Source organism: Chrysochloris asiatica, unplaced genomic scaffold (genome assembly GCF_000296735.1).
Source record: "Chrysochloris asiatica unplaced genomic scaffold, ChrAsi1.0 scaffold00047, whole genome shotgun sequence".
Lineage (NCBI taxonomy): Eukaryota > Metazoa > Chordata > Mammalia > Afrosoricida > Chrysochloridae > Chrysochloris > Chrysochloris asiatica.
Window position 1 is genome coordinate 10,797,376 of NW_006408565.1, and position 14,896 is coordinate 10,812,271.

Below are 14,896 nucleotides of genomic sequence, written 5' to 3' on the forward strand. Positions count from 1 at the left end.
AAGATTCAATAGTGATTAATTGTTATCATGACTAATTGCGACTGTCACAATTGTAAAGGTAGAAGTTTTGTAACAAAAAAAGGGGAGTGGTTAACCTTACAGTCCAGAAACAGAGGACCATAGGACCATCAAGAGAGAAGCGCACAAGCAGAATGTGGGACCTTATCCAGAGAAGCAGCAGCGCCAGAGATGGAGGCAGAGATGGGGGGACATGGAGAGGGGAAGCGGCTGAGGATTTAAGAAAAGAGGGACTAAGAGCTAGTGACTAGGAGGCAGACTTGCGGAATGTGCCCTTTAGACATGTAAATTATTATATATGCCTGAGTGTTTAAAAAAAAAAAAAAAGAACAAAATTGAATAGAGAGAAATATTGGTAACTGATGGTACATGGAGGGGATTATAATTATTGTAATGAAACAAAGTATATGATTTGTTGAATGTGAAACTGGTGATCTGCCCTGTAAACTTTCACTCAATTCACAATAAAAACTTATTTTAAAAATAATAATACTATGGCTTAGGTCAGGTGTGCCTTAGTCCTCAAACTGACATCTTTGCTCTTCAACACTTTAAAGAGGTCTTGGACAAAAGATTTGCATAATGCAGTACATCCTTTGATTTTCTGACTGCTGCTTCCAAGAGTACTGATCATTGATGTGAGCAAAATGAAGTCTTGGACTTCAATCTTTTCTCCATTTATATGGATGTTTTATTCATTGGTCCAGTGCTGAAGATTTTGTTTTCTTTATGTTGAGGTGTAACCCATATCTTAGGCTGTGGTCTCTGATCTTCATTAGTAAGTACTGTAAATTCTCTTTGCTTTCAGCAAGCAGGTTGTATCATTTGGATTATTTGCTCAGCATACAAACTGAATACGTATGGTGAAAGAATGCAACATTGGTGCATACCTTTCCTAATTTTAAACCATTCGGTGTTCCCTTGTTAAACCATCTGTTCGAACAACTAACTGCCTCTTGGTCTATGTACAGGTTCCTCATGTGCATAATTGTGCTCCGGAATACTCATTTTTGCAATGCTGTTCATAGCTTGTCCTGATCCACACAATCGAAAGGTTTTGGACAGTCAATAAAACACAGATGAACATCTTTCTGGTATTCTCTGATTTCAGCCAAGATCCATCTGACGTCACAAATGATATCCCTTGTTCCAAGTCTTCTTCTGAATCTGGCTTAAACCTCTCGAAGTTCTCTGTCAATGTACGGTTGCAGCCATTTTTGAATTATCTTTAGCAAAAAATGCTTGCATGTGATATTAGTAATACTGTCTGATGATTTCCACATTCCATTGGGCAAAAATGTGGATCCTTTCCAGTCAGTTAGCCAGGTAGCTGTCTTCCAAATTTCTTGGCATAGATAAGTGAGTGACTCCAATGCTGCATCAATTTGTTGACATATTTCAAATGATATGCCATCAAGTCCCAGTGCCTTGTTCTTTGCCAGTTCTTTCAATGCACCCTGGACTTCTTCCTTCAGTATCACTGGCTCTTTATCTTATGCTACCTCTTGAAATGGTTAAATCAAACACTTCTTTTTGGTACAGTGACTATATTCCTTCTATATTCTTTTGATACTTTCCAAAGAGAGGTGACCCAACGGAATGTGGAAATCATCGAACAATATCTTTGATATCCCAGGTGAGTAAAGTTTTATTAAAAGGTAATACAGAAATGGCTGCAAGCATACATTGACAGAGAACTTCCAGAGGTGCAAGCTGGATTCAGAAGAGGATATGGAACAAGGGATATCATTGCTAATGTCCGACGGATCTTGGCTGAAAGCAGAGAATATCAAAAAGATGTTTACCTGTGCTTTATTGACTACACAAAGGCTTTTGATTGTGTGGGTCATGACAAGCTATGGACAACATTGAAAAGCATGAGTATTCCAGAAGAATTAATTGTGCTCTTGAGGAAATCTGTACACGGACCAAGAGGCAGTTGTTCAAACAGAACATGGGAACATTGAATGGTTTAAAATGAAGAAAGGTGTTCAACAGGGTTGTACTCTTTCACCATACTTACTCAACCTGTATGCTGAGCAAACAATCCGACAAGCTGGATTTTATGAAGAAAAACATGGCATCAGGATTGGAGGAAGATTCATTAACAACCTGCGATATGCAGACGATACAACCTTGCTTGCTGAAAGTGAAGAAGATTTAACATACTTACTGATGAAGATCAAAGAGCATCGCAATGTAAAGAAAACAAAAATCCTCACCACTGGACCAGTAACAACATTCTTATAGACGGAGAAAACACTGAAGTTGTCAAGAACTTCGTTCTTCTTAGATCAACTATCAACACTCATGGAAGCAGCAGTCAAGAAAACAAACAACATATTGCATTAGGCAAATCTGCTGCACAAGACCTTTTTAAACTGTTGAAGAACAAAGATGTCAGCTTGAGGACTACAGTGCACCTGACCCAAGCCATGGTATTTTCAATAACCTCATATGCATGTGAAAGCTGGACAGTGAATAAGGAAAACTGTAGAAGAATTGATGCTTTTGAATTATGGTGTAGGAGGAGAATATTGAAAGTGCCATGGGCTGCCAAAAGAAAAAACAGATCTGTATTGGAAAAAGTGCAGCCAGAGTGCTCCTTCGAGGCCAAGATGGCCAAACTTTGCCTCTCATACTTCGGCCGTATTGTCAGGAGGGACCAGTCACTGGAGAAGATATCATGTTTGGTAAGGTAGAGGGTTAGGAAAAAAGAAGAAGACCCCCAAAAAGATGGATTGGCAAAGTGGCAGCTTCAACGGGCTCAAGCGTGGCAACAATTGTGAGGTTGGCCAGGAGTTGGTAATAACTCGATGGCACCTAACAACATCAGTCAATATTTTGTCCATAAAATCCTTCAATATTGCAAGTCAAGGCTTGAATTTTTTATTCCATTCTCTCAACATGAAGAATGTTAAGTGTATTCTTCTCTTCTGTTTTTTTAACTCCAGGTGTGTGCACACTTTGATATAATGTTTGACTTTCTCTTTTCAACCTGAGCTTTGAAATTTTCTGTTCAGCTCTTGTACCTACTCATTTCTTCCATTTGCTTTAGCATCTCTACACTGGAGAGCAAGTTTCAGAGTCTCTTCTGGCATCCATTTTGGCCTTTTCCTTCTTTATTTTCTTCTTAATGAACCTTTGCTTTCTTCCTGTATGATGTTCTTGATATCATCCCACAATCCTTCTGGTCTTCTGTCTTTAGTGTCTATTGCATCAAATCTGTTCTTCAGATGATCTCTAAATTCAGGTCGGAAATGTTCAAGGTCCTATTTTGGCTCTCATGGACTTGTTTTCATTTTCTTCCGCTTCAGCCTGAACTTGCATATGAGCAATTGATGGGCTGTTCCACAATCTGCCCCTGGCCTTGTTTTGGCTGATGATATGGATCTTTTTCACTGTCTCTTTGATTTCTGTTGAAAACATGTATTTGCAATGAAGTCACTGGTTTTTCAAAATTCTATAATGTAATCTCTGGCATCATTTTTATCATCAAGACCATATTTTCCAACTACTGATCCTTCCTCTTTGTTTCCAACCTTTGCATTCCAATCGCCAGTAATTACCAATACATCTTGACTGGATGTTTGATCAATCTACTAACTGAAGAACTTGTAGAATTCTTCAATTTAATCTTCACTGGTTTTAGTGGTTGGTGCGTAAAATTTAAATAATAGTTTTATTAACTGGTCTTCCTTGTTGCTGTTATGTGCCGTGGAGTCGGTTCCAATTCATAGCGACCCTGTACAGGGTTTCCAAGGCTGTAAATCTTTACGGGAGCAGAAAGCCTCATCTTTCTCTCACAGAACAGCTGGTAGTTTCTAACTGTTGACCTGCTGGTTAGCAGCCTGATTTGTAACCACTACGCCACCAGAGTGCCTTCCTTGTAGGCATGTGGATATTATCCTATCACAGACAGCATTGTACTTCAAGACAGATCTTGAAATGTTCTTTTTGATGATGAATGTGCCACCATTCCGCCTCAATTTGTTATTCTCTGCATAGTAAACCATGTGACTGACAGATTCAAAATGGCCAATGCCAGTTCATTTCAGCTCACTAATGCCTAGGATACCAATGTTTACAAGTTCCATTTGATTTTGACAATTTCAATTTTCCTTGATCCATACTTAGTATATTCCATGTTCCGATTATTAATGGATGTTTACAACTGTTTCTCTTCCATTTTGAGTTGTGCCCCAACAGCACATGCCATCATGTCATCACAGTCAACTCTACTTTGAGAAGGCAGCTTTCCCCAATAGTATCTTGAGTGCCTTCCAATGTAAGGGACTCATCTTCTGGAACTGTATCTGATAATATTTTGGTGCCAGTGTTCCACAGTTATTCATATGTCTTTTAGCATAAATATTTGGAAGTAGTCTGTCTCTCCTTATTCCTTGCCTGTTTTTGTCTGGAAGCTCAGCTGAAACCTGTCCACCATGGGTGATCATGCTGATATTTACAATACCCATGGCATAGCTTCCATCATCACAGCAACATGCAAGCCACCACAGTGCAACAAACTGACAGATGAATGGTGGACAAACTGACAGATGAATGGGGTACTGGAGACCCTTTATTCCCCACTTGACACAGATCTTGTGGCACCTTTGTTACCATCTTGTAAAGTAAAGAAGCATTTGGGACTGGACTTGCAAGGTGGAACAGTCCTTTAATGAAACTAAAGTGGCAATAAAGCACGTGTAGGCTCTTGGGACCATAACTATTGGAAAAAATTGTGAATTGGCTATTGCCAGCTACAGGGGTATGGCTGGGGGCCTGTGGCAATGGCAACAGGGTTGACATATTCCCTTAGAATTTTGGTCTCAATTGTGGAAAGGTACAGAAACCAGATATGGCCCTTTAGAAAAGCAACTGCATACAGTGTACAAGAGCTTATAGCTTGTAGGAGACATCACAAAAGGGACCCCTGTAATAGGACAAACACACTACCCTACACAGGGGCGGATCAAGGACTTTGCTAAGCCCCAATGAGGAGCACTGGTGGCATAGTGGATTATGAGCTGGGCTGCTAACCACAAGATAAGCAGTTCAAACCTACAGGCTGCTCCATGGAAGAAAGAAGAGATTTTTCTGCTCTAAAGATTTACAACCTCAGAAAGCCGATACAGGCTCACTGTAAATTGGAACTGACTCCACAACACATAACCATCCTCACCAACAGTGGCTCAGATGTTCCCAGCTGTATCTCCCAGCATGCCTCTGGCCACGTGAGGGGAGGTCCGTAGTTCCCAGACCTCCTTGTGAGGGAGCTGGCCTCAGGCACTAGGCCAGACTGGCACACAGTGATAATGGGAACGGTGCCTCCTGCTAACTGAACATTTTTTGCATGCAGCCACTCTTTCCTTCAGCCTTTGCTGCTGTGGATCCTGCCAGGCCCTAACACTGTAGCTAAGATCCTGGGTCTTAGTTAGAAGGGAGGCATGGTCATCCTCATCTCAAATATGAAGGCACTAGACACAGAGAGAAAGTGACTTCCAAAGGCCATATAGCTAGTGAAGAATAGAGTCAAGAATAAATTCAAAGTCTGTCTGCTCAAGGGACTCATTTCTAAACTACAACACCTCTACAAGAAAAAGACAAATAACCCAATTAAAAACTGGGCACAGGACATGAACAGACACTTCACCAAGGAGGAGATCCAGGCAGCCAAGAAACATATAAGAAATGTTCCTGATCACTAGCCATTAGAGAAATGAAAATCAAAACAACAATGAGATATCATCTCACACCAACAACAACAGCAAAGATCAAAAAAGTAGAGGACAATAAATGCTGGTGAGGATGCGGAGAGACTGGGACACTCCTGCATTGCTGGTGGGACTGCAAAATGGTCCAACCTCTCTGGAAAGCAATATGGCGCTTCCTCACAAGGTTGGAAATAGAAATACCTTATGATCCAGCAACTCCTCTACTTGGTATTTACCCACAAGAAATACGAGCCATAACACGAGTAGATACATGCACACCAATGTTCATAGCAGCACTATTTACAATAGCAAAAAGATGGAGACAGCCAAAGTGCCCATAAACTGAAGAATGGATAAACAAACTGTGGCACATACACACAATGGAATATTATGCTACCTTGAACAACAAGGAAGCTGTAAGCTATCACATAACATGGATGAACCTTGAGGACATTATGCTGAGTAAAATTAGTCAATCACAAAAGGAGAAATACTGCATAGGATCACTATTGTACAAGACTAAGAAAAAGAACCCATACTAAGGGTGTGTGTGTGTGTGCGGGATTCTTTACTGGTTACCAGCATGTGGGGGGTGGGGTAAGAGTAGGGAGAGGAAGGTAGAGCACAGGGGAGGGAATAGACACAGGATAGTTTGGGTGCTGGGGAGGGGGGCAATATACAAGAAGGTAGAGGGGAATGGAAGAACAAGACAGATAGAACAATTAGGCAGGTCTGTATGGGCTAAATGGGACAGAGGTAAATAATGATGTATGCACAACCTTGGAACAACAGGGCTCTGGGATAAAGGGACTGAGACATGGTTGGAATGGGCAAAAGAGGGAAATAATGTTATGATGCTTGGCTGTCTTTTGAATCTTGTTTTCCCTGGCATACCATTATAAAATAGACACTTGAAGCGGGGAGAATAGAATAGCCAGAAATATCACCATAGTAAGCTTGTAATTCTGCCTATAACTGGTTGGAATACCTAAAATGGGGCTACAACATGCCCAGTGAAGGAGGCTTCCTGCAGAGCCTCTGCATTACATAAGACCATAGGTAGAATCCTGAACCCCATCCAGAATCTTCTGAGGTGGGAAATTTCCACTGGAAAGGACAAGCATACCAGCCTGAAGTGGCTAGAAGAACAGAAGATACTTCTTGAAAGAAAGACCAACAGGAAAAATACAAAACAATAACGGCAGTTTGACTACTATAAGAACAAGCAAGTTGCTTGCCCAGGAGACATCAAGGCAAGTGGTCGGGTTCCCACAGGGCAAACCCCCTTCCAAAACTGAGACTCAATGGGAATACACAAGTAAACATGCACTCTGACTGGTGACCACATTAATCACCGATAAGGAGAAGTGAGGGAAAAACAGCAATAAAGCTGCAACCTAAGCCCTACCACATTCAATAGACTCCTGTGAACCCGAGTAGAGACCTGGTTGGCCAGCAGTGTGGCAAGACCTGGGGATTCCTGGGCTCAGAGTCAGTGACATAGTCACAGAGGACTAGAGTGGAGAGTGAAGCGTCCAGCTGATAAGAAGACAGGACATATGCACAAGAACACCCACACTTGCAGATAATACCCACTTGACCTGGCTTCAATGGCTGGATGATCAGAACTCAGCCAGAAGAAGAAAGAGGAAAAAAAGAGTGATACAGTTTAATGAACTTGACCTACAACTATGGATGCAGTAGCTCAAAAGAGGGAAATCTTTACAGCAAGGATCATTCCCAACCCCTCCATACACAAAGCAGACAGAGATGGGCAACTTGGACATTAGCTACCCAAAAAGGGGGGGAGGGGTGCTAAAAAGGCAAGAAGTGACTGACTTACAAGTTTTCAAGAGGTAGCCTAGATCCAGAGGGTTCGGAGGAGGGTAGAATCTCCTTTAAGAAGTATCTAATCTGTGTGGGCGGGGCTGATGAAAGGAGATGGGGATAGCACTCATGTACTGACGAGGCACAATAGTGAATAACTGTTATCAGCACTGATTGTGAGGGTTGGAAATGTAAAGGTAGACATTTTGTAGCAAAAGGAGGGAAGTGATTGACTTTGCAGTCCAGGAGTGGAGGTCCCTGGGACCATCAAGGGAGAAAAGCAGAGTGTGGCACCCTATCCAGAGAAACAATGATGCCAGAGATGGAGGAAGAGACGATGACGAGGAGAGATGGAGTGGCTGGGGACTCTAGACCCAGAGAAGGAGAGGGGCTGTGTGCTGACGACCAGGGGCAGTCTTGCATGGTATACCCTTTGGTTGGTTGGTGATGCATGGAGGGGACTGTAACCATGGCAATGAAACCATATACGATAGGATGAATGTAAAGCTAATGTTCTTCCATGTAAACTATCACATAATTCACAGTAAAACATTAAAAAAAATTTTTTTTTAAAGTACACGCTCCCTATCTAGATGATTGTTTCTAGAAGCAAAGTGGGCCACAGAGACAAAGAGGCATTGTAAACAGAATTTCTTGCTGGTTTAGCTGGGTAGTCTTATTACTTCAGGGTCTCCCTTGGGCAGGCCACGGGGTCAGAGTCCAGCCACAAGTCCCAGGTACTAGGAAGGTGGAAAAGACCTGCCCTGGCCAGCCTGGAGGAAGTCCCCCCAACCCGAAGCTGCCTGAGGCTCCCCAAAGTCCACAGTCACATCCTGCCTGATCTTAGGCCAGGGGAGCATTAGGGATCCGGGAGGGATCAGGGTTTCATAAACAGGAAGAGAGGAGGGGAGGGGGAAGACACTCAGTTCTCAAAATAGACCTGCAGGCGCTTCAAAGGGTCCAACTTGGGAGGCAGCCGGAGGAGGGGCCTGGGGTACCCAGTTCACCCTCAGGAAGAGAGGGAGGGTGAATGGAGCCCTAGAGTGCCCAAAGATATCAGGTGTGCCCAGGGTGCTGAAGGGATCCAGGGAACTCTCACCCTGGACCTGCTGTCCACACTATCACTGCTAAAACCCAAATGAATAAAATAAGCAAGCATTAAATAACTATATTGTACCACAAACCCCTTTGCATGGCTTCTTTTACACGTATCATATTCTCTCCTCAGTTTGCCCTAAGAGGTGGGTTCTAGTTTCCTTTTGCAGGAAAGGAATCTGATTCTCAGAGGGGCCAGTCATTTGCCTAAGTGGGCAGGATCTGAATTCAGAATGCCTGACCCCAAGTCCTCCCTGCCTCTCCTCTATCTGGAGGCCCCATTTTCTTCTTCCACTGTCCAAATCCTGCCTGTTTTTTGAGGTCCAGTAAATGCCACCTTGGAAGGGAAGATGGCACAATGACCCCCAGCCCACCCCAACACTTCTCTGCTATGTGTAGCAGTGACCATCTGTCAGGCACACACTCAGTCCCATGCTTAGAGGTAGCTGGCTGGGTTCCCCGGGACTTGCTTGTCTCATCATCCCACTGATACACCTCTGTCCTTGGCCCCAGAGCCCAGCACAAGGTCTGGCAGTGAATGGAGGTTCTAGGTGTCCACAGCGAGTTCTTTCCCAATAGAATACCCACCACGTAGCTTTTCTATCATTATTCACCCTTCTCCCCCAAACTGGGAGTTCTTTGAGGGTAGAAGGTGTTGACTTCATTTAAGGATCTCTCAGGGAAACACTTGTTGTTGGTAAGTGCTGTCAAGTTGGTTCCGACCCATGGCAACCCTGTATAGGATTTCCGAGGAGCGGCTGGTGACTTTAAACTGCTGACCTTGTGGTTCAAACCGACTTTGCAGTCTAGTGCATTAACCCACAGCACCACACCAGGGATTCAGAGATCCAGTGGAACAGTTGTTGTTGTTGTTAAGTGCCATGGAGCTGGTTCCAACCCATAGCGACCTTGTATAGGGTTTTCAAGGAGTAGCTGGTGAGCTTGACCCGCCAACCTTGAAGTGCCAATGGCTTTGCGGTCTGGAGTATTAACCTACAGCACCACACCAGGACCTCAGTGGAACAGCAGTGGTGGTGGTTATGTGTCATGCAGTCAGTTCTGACTCACAGTGACCTTGTACAGGGTTTTCGAGGCTGTAAATCTTTACAGGAGCATAAAGCCTCATCTTTCTCCTGTGGAACACCTGGTAGTTTCCAACTGCTGACCTTGAGGTTTGCAGCCCGATTCATAACCACTACTTCAGTGGAACAGTAGAGCATATCAAATGTCTGATAAAGCAAAGGAGAAATGGCCAGCTGCCAAATCTGTCTCCTGCAAAAGCGATACGGTCCCAACCCAAGGCTAAGCACCCCCTGGTGTTGAGCCCAGAACTGACCAGTGAGGATACTGGTAGCTGGGGCAAGAGAGGAGATAGATGAGCAGGTATCCAAAACTGGTGACACTTGGGGTCCTAGGGACCCAATGCTCTGTCTTTCCAGCACTCAGGGTTCCCTGGGTTGGGAGAAATGGGGCTCTGAGGTTAAGCAGACCTATGCTCAAGTACCAACTCCATCACCCACTAGCTACATGACCTTGGGTATCAATTTCCTCATCTGTAAAAAAGAGAATAACCATCTATCTCCAGTCCCAAGGTAAGAAGCCCTAGTGGCACACTGGTTAAGCACTTGCCAGCGCAGGGAAAGGTTGGCAGCTCAAATCCATACAGCTACTCTTGGGAGAAAGAGCTGACGATCTACTCCCCGAGAGATTTCAGCCTAGAAAACCCTATGGGGCAGTTCTATTCTGTCGCACGGGTCACTAGGAGTTGAAACTGACTCAACAGCCCCTCTGAGGTTGTGAGAATTAAATACAGACCCCCCTGGGGTGGTGCCAGGAGTGGATTAAGTTTGTCTCCTCTCTAACGCTCTCCCTGCCTCATCCATCTCTAGCCTTGTCTCTTTTCCCACTACAGGACCTACTACTGCTCTTGCCAAGAGTCACAGGCTTCAGATCAAATGAAGCAAGGTCCCACCCTTCCCCAACCAGTCCATCTCACTCTCTAAATTAGAGGCTGTGTTTATCCAAAATCTCTCCTAAAGCATCAAGCTCCTCTGCAACACCAAAACCTCAACCCCAAGACCTGATCACCATGGTTCTTTGCTGGGGAGCCCCACATTATGTTGCTAGGCAGCTAGAGGCAGTTACTTTGTGGGCAGATACTTCAGACATGCGGCCAAGAAAAGACATTCGAAGGGGACCAGTTCACACCACTTAACCTGGCCTCTTCTGGTCCAAGGTTGCCATAGCAACCAACAGAGAGGCAGGGTGGGAGTCCATTTCTCTCACCCTGCCCAACCTCATCCAGTTCAGTTTCCTTATCTTAGGTGGCTGAGTCAAGGCAAACAGTAGTCCTGATCCATCTCAAAGGTCCTATTTATGGCAGGCGCTGTGCCCAGGCCAACCTAGGCTGGAAGGAGGGGTCATGGTAGGAGGTGGGGTTACGCAGTACACCAGGTCAGGCAGGTACTACTACATTTGTGTCCTTCACATTACTCTGGTGAGGAAGGGACTATTAGCCCCAATTTATAGATGAGAGAAACGAAGACTCAGAAGGAAGAAGAGCTTCTGGTCATATGATGTGGACAGAGCCAGGACTTGAACCCAAGTCTGCTCCAGTGAGCATGCTCTGTCCCTACCTGGTGGCTTTCAGAGCCCCTTCAAGGACAGCACCTCCTGTGGCTCACAGCAACTCTGTAAACTGGTTGCGATCTTTCAAAGAAAGGAGATAAAGGACCAGAGACCCACCCAAGGTCATACAACTATCATCCAGCCTTTTGACAACACACAGAACCAGCAACAAGGGCTGAGGGGCTGCAGGGAAGAGGACAGGGAAACAGGTAGCAGGGGTGAGGAAACAAGTTTCAGGCTAGGAGTGCAGAGTCCTGAGAAGAGGCTAGGCCCTGGTTAGACTTGTAAGATCAACAAATTCCTTCCAAGTAGCCATCAGCAAGGCTCTACTAGGGAGTGAAGGTAGACCCCACCTGAGCCCCTCCCAGAAACAGTACAGTGGGCCCAGCCTCCCCAGTCTCACACTGAGCATGAGTAGAATGAGCAAATACACTGAGGAAGTAGCCTAGTTGATTAGTAACCAGCCTGGATTCTGCTCCCAAACCTTTTGGCCTGCAGTTTCCTCACCTACAAAAATCGGAAGTTGGAACAAGTCTCTTGACACAAGGTTGCCACAAAGATTAGGTGGTTGTTGTTGCTAAGTGCTGTGGAGTCAGTTCTGACTCACAGGGAGCCTGTATAGGGTTTCTGAGGAGTGACTGGTGGGTTTGAATTGCCGACCTTGAGATGAGCAGTCCAGTGTTTATCTTACACTGCCACAAGGATTAGGTAGGATCAGAAAAGGAAAGTTAAGCTGAACAAAAAGGCGAAAAAGCAGGACCCTCCACCCAGGAAGGACAAGGGTAACCTCTCTCCTCTGAGGTCCTACAAACACTGTCCCCTCACCCTGTCCCTGGTCCAGGACACTGGCCTCAGTCCTCACCTTTGATGGCTGAAGTCCAGCTTCTTCCCCTGAGGCCTGGCCATTCTGGAAAAGAGAAGGGAGATAGGGAGAGACTATTAGAATTTATCCGCATGAAACAAAGAGAATCCATGTGGCACCTCCATCCTTAGCAGCAACTAATGGTCAAGGAAGCCATGGAGGTGGGGACAGGAATTCTGGGGGGATATCCCTTCCACCTCCAGTTTCATTGGGGATGGAAATAGGGACAGGCACAAGTCTCCCTGTAACAGCCCCTCACAACTCAGACAAAGCATCCCCTCTCAGTCCAGCAAACACCTCACTTTAAAGACTATTTAAATACCACCTCTTTCAGTGAGAAGGAAGAGTCATGTGTGGCTCTGAGTTCTTCCAGAGAAAATTGTGTCCTTGTGCAAACTATTTAACCACAAGAGTCCTCAGTTTCCCAGTCAGTAATGTGAGAGTAATTATACCCGCATCCCAGAGTTGCTGTAAGGGTTTTAGGTCCAACCCAGAAATGGTTCTCTTCTTGCCTTGTGTTACTCTGGGACCCCTCTCCTCCCCTTGCCACTGCACTCCTTCATTGGACCACGTATCACACTCCAGGGACTATTTCCACACAGGCCTAGCCTTCCCAGTAAAGGACGCCTAAGATCAGAGTTTCGGGTGTGGTGCTAACAGCTGCACTCTTCCAGACACTGGACTTGGAATCTCACACCTGTGGCACCACTTAATCCTCATGACAGTTTTGGGAGGTAGACTCCGGCCTCATTAGACGATAGAGGAAACTAAGGCTCAGAGTGGCCTAGTGCTGTGCCTAAAGTCACACAACTGATAAGTAAGGATTTAAAATCTAGACACTCTGGCACCCAGGAAGTGCTCAACATAGGTTGTCTTTGAGTCCCTGGGTGTTACAAATAGTTAATACTAATACAGAGCTGCTAACTGAGAGGTTGAATGTTTAAGTCCACCCAGAGGCATCTTGGAAGAAAGGTCTGATGATCAACCTAGTCATCGATAACTCTATGGAGCATAAGTCTACTCTGACACAAATGCGGTCCCTATGAGTTATAACTTGACTTGACGGCAACTAGTGAATGCCATCTAGAGAAGTAGAGAAAATGACCACTATTTGGAGAGAGTGAGAGTTCACAGAAACTGTATGTGCTGAGGAGGAGCCTACACTCCAAGCAGGGAAACTTCCTTTAGGGAGAAGTGGGCACCAGAGCCCACCCCTGGGAGATCCTGCTTCTTCAGGCCCCTAGACTTGCCCTCTGGGGAGGATTATACACCCTTTTGTTGTTGTTAAGTGCCACTGAGTCATTTCCAACTCATAGTGATTCTGTTTAGAGTTTCTGAGTAGTGACTGGTAGGGCTGAATTGCCATTCTTGTAGTTAGCAGTCCTGTGCTTATCTTACTGTGCCAAATCAGAACCTAACCCATCCCTTTCCTGTGTGATGGGAGGTGAGTAACGTACCCTCTCTGGGTCTTGGGAAGCTGAAAGGAGCTACTCCCACCCCTCCTGGCACAGCAAGACTGTAATGAGGTAGACAAGACTGGCAAATACCAGCCTGTGGCAGGTCAGGACTTTGGAGCAAGGATCCGGGTCCACAGAGCAGTTATGCCCTAGCATGGCAGCAGCAAGCACAGTTGTGCTCTGTCCATTCCAGAATCTCCTTGCCCCTAGCAGAGCTTCCCTGCCACTCCTAGGACATCCTGCTCCCAGATCCCCCTTAATGCCTCCTAATCCTCCCCAGGGGCCAAGTGTTCTGCAGGCCCCTCACACACATCCATGCATTGTCAACTCTCAGCAGCCTGGAGAGCAGGGAGGGGTTGATCAGGACCCTGGGTATATATAGGGAGAGCAGGGAGCCAGAGATACATTTACAAAGTTCCACCACAGGCAATCACAACAGCCTACCTATCAGCTCCCTGGCCCCAGCCTTTGCATTCCAAAACCTCATCCTTCCTAAATTCAAGTGTGATCCTTGAACTCCATCCACTCAACCACTCACTCACTCATTCACTACTTATTGAATGCCTTTTATGTGCCGGGCCGGAAACCCTTCCACAGCTCCCCATGGCTTGCAGGCTAATGTCCCAGTTTTTTACATTGGCATTCAAGGCCACCATCTCCAACTGCCCAGAAATGTGATTTTTAAATGTGGGTTCTCGAATCTGACTTCATGGATTTAAATCCTGGCTTCTCCACTTGCATGACACTGACAAGGTCATGTCACTTCTCAGTCTCAGGACTTCGTTTCCTTATTGTGAAATGGGGATGAAAGATAAAGGTAACCTATCATCACCTACCACAACACTGAAGAGAATGAGGATTCTGGAACACTGCATTGTGCTCATGAGGAACCTGTACATAGACTAAAAGGCAGTTGTTCGAACAGAACAAGGGGACACTGAATGGTTTAAAATCAGGAAAGGTGTGCAGCAGGGCTATATTCTTTCTGGTTACGAGTTGGGCTGCCAACCTCACGGTCAGCAGTTCGAAACTACCAGCAGTTCTGCGGAAGAAAGATGAGACATTCTGCTCCCGTAAAGATTTACAGCCTCGGAAACCCTGTGCAGGGTCACTATGAGTCGGAACCGACTCCACGGTACTTAACAACAACAACATACTTATTCAATCTGTATGCTGGGCAAAAAATCTGAAAAGACTGGATTATATGAAGAATAACGTGGCCTTGGGATTGAAGGAAGATTCATTAATAACCTGCAATATGCAGATGACACAATACAACCTAGCTTGCTGAA

General features: G+C 45.2%; 1 protein-coding gene across 2 annotated transcripts in view; it reads right to left on the reverse strand.

The window, feature by feature from the left end:
• Positions 1-14,896, reverse strand: part of RPS6KA1 (ribosomal protein S6 kinase, 90kDa, polypeptide 1) — a 58,676-nt gene that overhangs the window by 37,375 nt on the left and 6,405 nt on the right. Inside the window, exon 2 of one of the 2 annotated variants that reach the window (XM_006862256.1) lies at positions 12,148-12,192. In XM_006862256.1, the coding sequence (XP_006862318.1) occupies positions 12,148-12,192 (45 nt within the window). Of the gene's footprint in view, positions 1-12,147; positions 12,193-14,896 lie in introns of those variants that run through there. The other variant, XM_006862258.1, reaches the window with a different exon arrangement.